This window comes from Athene noctua, chromosome 19 (assembly GCF_965140245.1).
Source record: "Athene noctua chromosome 19, bAthNoc1.hap1.1, whole genome shotgun sequence".
Taxonomy (NCBI): Eukaryota; Metazoa; Chordata; class Aves; order Strigiformes; family Strigidae; genus Athene; species Athene noctua.
Genome location: NC_134055.1, coordinates 1,846,376 through 1,853,229, shown reverse-complemented (window position 1 = coordinate 1,853,229; position 6,854 = coordinate 1,846,376). Strand labels below are relative to the sequence as shown.

The following is a 6,854-nucleotide window of genomic DNA, read 5'->3' as shown; positions in this document are numbered from 1 at the left end:
TAGAGGTGATGCGAGGCAGCACGCAGCCAGCTCAGACGTGCTGCTTTTTTTTCTTTAGCACGATTATTTGCCATTTCCTTCCCATTAATTTATTTTCTACATAATTAATTTTTAATGATTCTCCACGTATACATTTTGCCAGAAAGCCAAAAGCGACTCTGACAAAGCAAATAAATGTTCTGCAGCTTATCCAACTGTTTTAAGCACTCCACTGATAACACAGAGCTAAAAAAGATAATGAGGAAGAAAACATTCAATATTTCTATAAAGAGACACTTCATTAAGGTAATTAAGGCAATCATTTAACGCAGTTATGAGGATTATTAACACACAAAAGAAACTACGCAATAGGGTTTTTGCAAACCAGGCAGACTCACCATTATTTTATGATGCCTTTAAGAATAACTTTCAGCAGTTTAATAAGCTTTTCAAAATATTCGTTTCTTGGCAAAGGATGGAGCCTTCCCTACACCTGGGAAAAGCGTATTCGGGGTGTTTGAGATTTGTTTTTTTGTGGGGAGGGGAATTGGGTTTTTTTTGTTTGTTTGTTTTTTGGTTTTTTGTATGCAACAAGTATTTCGACTGAGCTGGCAAATAACTGAATTAGCTTGTTAAATTGTGCTGGTTCAAAAAAATTCTTTACTCAACAGCACCCACTGAAGTCGTGTAGGTCAACGCCAGAACCACAGGGGCACTGCAGTCACCCCCTCGCCAGATCGTCCTCCACTACAAACGGAATTGTAAAACCATAGTACTCTTTTAAAGATGTACAAAATCCCTAGACACTCAGCAGTTTATACTTTGTGAACCACCACTTCTGAAGATGGGCTTTCTCGTAACATTTTTCAGTGATTAATAGCAGTCTTTATTTAAACCACTAGCAATCGAACATAGATATTACCAATGTTAAAAATCACTAGAGCAGAGCACGTTGCTGTCCTTTAACCTACACGAGAGAAAAACGAAAGGCATTTAAAACAGTCAACCATGTTGTGATGTTCTACTGATAATATTTTTCTAATTGTGTCATCAGGATTGCTGTTCTTCTGGAGGAATATGCATTTTTAATTAACACGTGAAAAATGAAGTATGCACGACAGACTCCACTGAAGAGGCACAACCCTATTTCAAAATCCCTTAATTAAATTAGGAGCCTAAAGGGTTTTTCTACACACTCAGATACTACTTCAACCCCGTTGTGGTGCTTACAGTGACTCAACCTTTCCGGCACCACATGGGTTCGCTTGTGTCGATACAAAAGATACCAAGGGATAAACGAGAGACACCCAGATTGCGAAAGCACAACGATTTCAAACATTTTTTAGCAGCATCCCTCTATTCTATCTTGCGAATCAGACAAAAAATCAGCACTTCAAAAGCAATTTTCGACCCGAACGCCAAGCGGCGAGGCGTGAGCAGAGGAACGAGTCACACTGGGTGAGGGCGAGGCGGGTGCGCCAGAGGCTCTGCTGCTCCAAGGGTTTGGGGCTCGCTACAGTCGTTTGACCATCTAACCCTCCGCTTACCGCCTTAACGTGTCTTTTGGGCTTTGTGACAAACCAGACTACCGCACTGGTGTTTTAAAGTGACTTTATTTAAACTATAATCTTGCTAACATAATGCTGTTGTATAATTTTCTTGCTTCTTCTCCAAGATAGCCTCTCCTGCCCTCTTTTGTACTCATTTCTCATGTAATTCTACATCACGCCTCCGCAGATGCACCACAGAGCACGCGCTTCTGCAGGAGCACACAGCCCTCAGGACACGATGTTTTCATCAGCGTGTCCACTTGAGATGTGACTTTGCCTCAATCTCAAATGCTTTCTTGTTCCTCCTCTTCTATTTCTATTAACTTACACAGACACAAACCTAAGTACATTAAGGTTTGTTCTGTCCAAAGCCATTGTGCTCAGCCTGCAGAGCAAATTGGAGTGTCCTTCCAGAGCAGACCACGAGATCAGTTCGCTGTAAGAGCCCCTAAGCACCATGATACAGTGTTTTGAAATGGGAGAGCAGAGTGTTACGGGAAAAAAAAAAAACAAAACAAAAACCAAACAACAAAACGCAACAGCCCTAAAACTTAACGCTCTGCTGAAGGAGATACGTAAGCAGGATGCTCGCATGGCTGAGCAGGGGCCCAGGCCTGGATTCACCTCCCTGGGCCCTCAGGGCAGCCATTTTGCCTCAGCGTGGCCAAGCCGGTCCCAGCCCGCCTCGGTCTCCCCGCCCGGTCGGCGGGCAGAGCCTTCTTCCCCGCCCCCTAAGCGCGGCCCAACCCGTCAGAGCCGTAGCCGCGTCCCGGGCGCGGGCGCTGCCCCCCAGCCCACAGCGCAGCGGGACCCGCTCCCGCCGCCGCCATCCCCCGCCGCCGCCGCAAGGCGCCCCCGCCCCAAGCCCCGCGCGGTGCATTGTGGGACACGCCCCCCGCCTTGGCGCCAAGCGCCCCCGCCGCCGCGGTGCATTGTGGGATACACCCTCCCCTGCCCCGGCCGGGCCTTCTTGGCGCGGACGCCGCACCGGACGTGACGTCACAGGGCCTGCCGCCGCCGTCAGACCCGCGGCCGGGGATTGCGTTCTTCCCCCCCGCGGGCAGCGGGGGCTTTCTGAGGGAGGACCGAGCTCGCTTCACCCTCGCGCTCCGGCGCGGCGCCGCCAGGCGCGGGTTCGGCTTCTTCGGTGGAGCCGCCAAGGGGCGAAAACCGAGGAACTACTTTTCCGCGAAGCCGCGCATGCGCAGCACGGAGGATTGACTGCGCGGCGGAAGACGTGGGCGCCGCTTCGGTCCCCGCCAGCGCGAGCGGTGCTGCGGCCCGGGGTGAAATCGCTGCGCGCAGTAGGAGCGCGAGGGGAGCTGCGGTCGCCATTTTGAAGCGGTTGTTGGGGGAGGCGGCGTGTGCGCTCCCTTCTGCTCGGCCCGGCCCCGCGCCCGCTCGCCCGCCCGCTCTCCGTGCCTCGGCCCTCCACCGCCGCAGCCATTGCTGACCTTGCCATGTCCGGAGGGGGCGTGATTCGCGGCCCAGCCGGCAACAACGACTGCCGCATCTACGTGGGGAACCTGCCCCCCGACATCCGCACCAAGGACATCGAGGACGTCTTCTACAAGTACGGGGCCATCCGCGACATCGACCTCAAGAACCGCCGCGGGGGCCCGCCCTTCGCCTTCGTCGAGTTTGAGGACCCCAGGTGAGACACCCCCCCCTCCCACCCCCTCACCCTTGGGCGCTCCCCTGGGAGGCGCGGGGCTTGGGCCCCGCCGCGGCCTCTCTGGCCTCCGTGCGTCCCCCCACGGCCCCGGGCCTGCGGCGGGGGCAGCCGCCCGGGAGCTCCCCCTCCCCACCCGTGTATCGGCGCCCGCAAACAGCGCTAACGGGTCTCGGGCCGTTGCGGGCGGCGGCCCCGCTGCCGGGGGCCCGGGGAGGGGGGCGGCGGCGGGCGGGTGGCGCGGGGTGGGGCCGGCGGGAAGCGGGAACAAAGGCGGGGGGGCGGTGCGTGGGCAGGGCGCGGCGTGGGGAGAGCGGGGGGGGGCGTGCGGGCTGGAGGCCGCCCTCACCGCCCCGTCCCGTCTCGCAGGGACGCGGAGGACGCCGTCTACGGGCGGGACGGCTACGATTACGATGGGTATCGCCTCCGCGTGGAGTTCCCTCGGAGCGGCCGGGGCACCGGCAGAGGCGGTGGCGGCGGCGGCGGGGGTGGAGCCCCCCGGGGCAGGTACGGCCCCCCGTCCCGGCGCTCGGAGTACAGAGTGATCGTCTCGGGTGAGTCATTCCTCTCTTTTTTTAGCCCAAGTTGTTCCCCCGGGGTCCTCCAGGCAAGCTTCCCAGCGAAGGGGGGGGCGGGCGGGGAGGGCATGCGGCTCCGAGTTGTTTCTTAAAAAGCATCACCTCGCGTAGCCTGGGAGGAATGCAGTCTGTAGGATGCGGAGAGCTCTGCTCGCTAGTCTCTTTTGTTTGCTGCGAGTGGATGCTCTAGCTGCAGGAGGTGAGAATATAATCCGGTTTTAAAGTAACGTCTTGCTTTTTACATAGGGCTGCCTCCAAGTGGAAGTTGGCAGGATTTAAAGGATCACATGCGTGAAGCAGGTGATGTATGTTATGCTGATGTTTTCCGAGATGGCACTGGTGTCGTGGAGTTTGTACGGAAGGAAGATATGACCTACGCTGTGCGAAAACTGGATAACACTAAATTTAGATCTCATGAGGTAGGTTTCATGCTTACTTTCTTTGGCCAGAATTGGATACAAGGGGCTTAACAGTAGGATTTGAAGGTAAGGAACGTGTGGTGTTCACTGTGTATATACAGAGCAGCTAAATAAGTCGGTGGTCAGTTTATCAGGAGATAGACTTTAAAGCTTTGATGTCTATTTCCGTGCTGTAGTGAACGCTATCTTCAGTCTGTCAGCATGCCTAAAAAGATGGCCCTAAAGCCTAGACTTTTCAATCGAAAGTTCTGTCTATTCAATAGGGAGAAACTGCCTACATCCGTGTTAAAGTTGATGGCCCAAGAAGTCCAAGCTATGGAAGATCTCGGTCACGCAGCCGTAGTCGTAGCAGAAGCCGTAGTCGAAGCAACAGCAGAAGCCGCAGTTATTCCCCAAGAAGAAGCAGAGGATCTCCACGCTACTCTCCCCGCCACAGCAGATCCCGATCTCGTACATAAACGATCACTAGCTCTGATCTTTTTGTAGAACCCCATGTTGTACACAGTTTTCCTTTACTTAGTACAGTCTTTCATTATTTTTTTTTTTTAAATTCAAACTGTTTTATTCAAATTGGCTGAAGTGTTGAATTGCATTCTTGTGTAAAATCCCTAGTGGGTATTTGCTCCTTAACATCAACATTCCCCTCATGTCTTTGGTAAATTGTATTTTAATTGATGTCAGTCAGGATTGTTTCGGTTTAGTTCTAGTTAAATACCAACATTCTTCAAACTGTGGTATTGCTGTGTAAATGTCTCAGTGTTCAGCTATGGTTTATACGAGCTGGGGATGTTGGGATGTTTGTGGCTAACTTGTCTCTTCTGGGGGATCTTATATTTTATCTTGCCTTTTCGTGTGTCTTTCTGTAGACATATCTGAAGAGATGGATTAAGAATGCTTTGGATTAAAGGATTGTGGAGCACATGTCAATCATTTTAGGATTGTCAAAAGGAGGATTGAGGAGGATCAGATCAATAATGGAGGCAATGGTATGACTCCAAGTGCTATTGTCACAGATGAACTTGGCAGTATTGACCTTATACTGAGAGACAGGTTAATTGAGTACGTGCACCTACGTGTCACTTCAGGCATGTTCTAGTTACCGCAGACTGCAATTGCTCTTTTCTTTAAATCTTTTTTTTTTTTGTGGGGGGCAATTGTGGCTAAATACTTGCTTTTGTAATTCTTGATTCCATTCTAGTTTTTTAAAGGAATAAACTGGGACGGGGGTGGGAGTATTGGTTTACTTTGTCATGCAGCATTTGGTTACAAGTGTTAATGTTATGTAGTATTTGTACACTTGTAGTAGATCAAGGGTATGTTTAAATCAGAGTATAATATCAATACTGCTAAAATCTGCATGTCCTCTGTGTGACTGATACAGCGTTGCTATTTCATTTTTTTTTAAGTATCAGAATGACAGCAAAAATAGGAAATCTAGTTAGGAATAATTTCTTAAATCTCAGCCCTGCCCCCTCAGACTAATTCACAGTTGACTCACCGATATGTTTGAAAACTCTGGTTAGTTAATTTTGTTACCTTCCAGCTGGGAGTGCTAGCTGTAGTTCAGACAGACAGTAGGTGGATAGCTTTAGCTGTAAGCTTTTCCAGTTTCATAAACATTTTTTGCAACCACAAAACCTGTAGCACACCACCGTATGAGCAATGAGTATGTTGGCATTTTCAGTTGACATATTGTAAATATTACAATGTTTCCTCCAAATAGTAATTAACATTTCTAAAAATTATCTGAGCATCACCATTCAAAAGTTTGTTTTGGGGAATTGATAGTTATTAATGTACATCTGTATTAATTGATGGCAAACATAACTGATCATTCCCCAGAATCCTATTTTTTCATTACAGTATCTAACTTTTTGCCTCCTCTTTTTTGGTTTTGCTGGTTATAAAGGTTTGGATTGGAGAGGGCTCACTGGATCCCAATCCTTGGAGCTGGATCATTGGATTCAAATCATAATGTGGATAGGATAGGGAGGCTGAATTACAAGGATTCATGGAGCGGGATCAAATTACCAGGAACATAGGAGTGGATTCCTGCCCCAACCAAACCGCATTCGTGTGGATTTTTTTTTTTATTCAACTCAATTGGCTATTCCAAAGATTTTTTTTTCCTATTTTTGACGATTGGAGCCCTTAAGATGCACGATGGAGTTTTTCATTTTTTTGGTAAAAGGAGCAAAGCGAGGACCTGGAGAGGTACGCTGGAGCAATCTCCTTGGAAGGATTCAGCACGAGTAGATGGTAAACGTTAAAGGGGAAAAAGGGGGGTTTGTTTAAAAAAAAAAAAGTAAATAAGTCATTTCTCTAAATTTAAAAGACAAAAATTGGAGTTAAAGATTAAGTAGGTTTTCAATTGGCTATTGCCTTTTTTTTTTCTTTGACAAATAAAATTTTTAAAAAAACGTGCACGGTTGTCATCATTTGTTGCTAAGAGTCTTAGTCCTTGCGTGCCGCTGCGGCGTTGTTAAATTGCAAGTTTGCAGACAAAAGGCTTTTGTGCTCAACAGAGACGTAGTGTTTCGCAGGAAGCGTTGATGTTTGAGCTTCTCCTAAATAAAGGATCAGTTCCCTGGGAAATGGGTGGAATTTATTATGCGAGTAGGGGAAGAGAAAGAATTCTCACTGCTTAAAGGAGGAT

General features: G+C 49.0%; 1 protein-coding gene across 2 annotated transcripts; it reads left to right on the top strand.

The window, feature by feature from the left end:
* Nucleotides 1-2,544: 2,544 nt before the first annotated feature.
* SRSF1 (serine and arginine rich splicing factor 1) lies at nucleotides 2,545-6,622 on the top strand. Of its 2 annotated transcripts, XR_012634845.1 has the most exons (6): nucleotides 2,546-3,183; nucleotides 3,571-3,755; nucleotides 4,026-4,198; nucleotides 4,462-4,648; nucleotides 5,065-5,184; nucleotides 6,108-6,622. XR_012634845.1 is itself a non-coding variant. In XM_074922916.1 (5 exons), exons 1-5 carry the CDS (start codon nucleotides 2,990-2,992, stop codon nucleotides 5,085-5,087), a joined length of 762 nt encoding a protein of 253 aa, XP_074779017.1. In that variant the 5' UTR covers nucleotides 2,545-2,989; the 3' UTR covers nucleotides 5,088-6,622. The 2 variants fall into 2 exon arrangements, 1 of the variants encoding a protein (XP_074779017.1); XM_074922916.1 differs by having other exon boundaries at nucleotides 2,545-3,183; nucleotides 5,065-6,622.
* The last annotated feature ends 232 nt before the right edge of the window (nucleotides 6,623-6,854 follow it).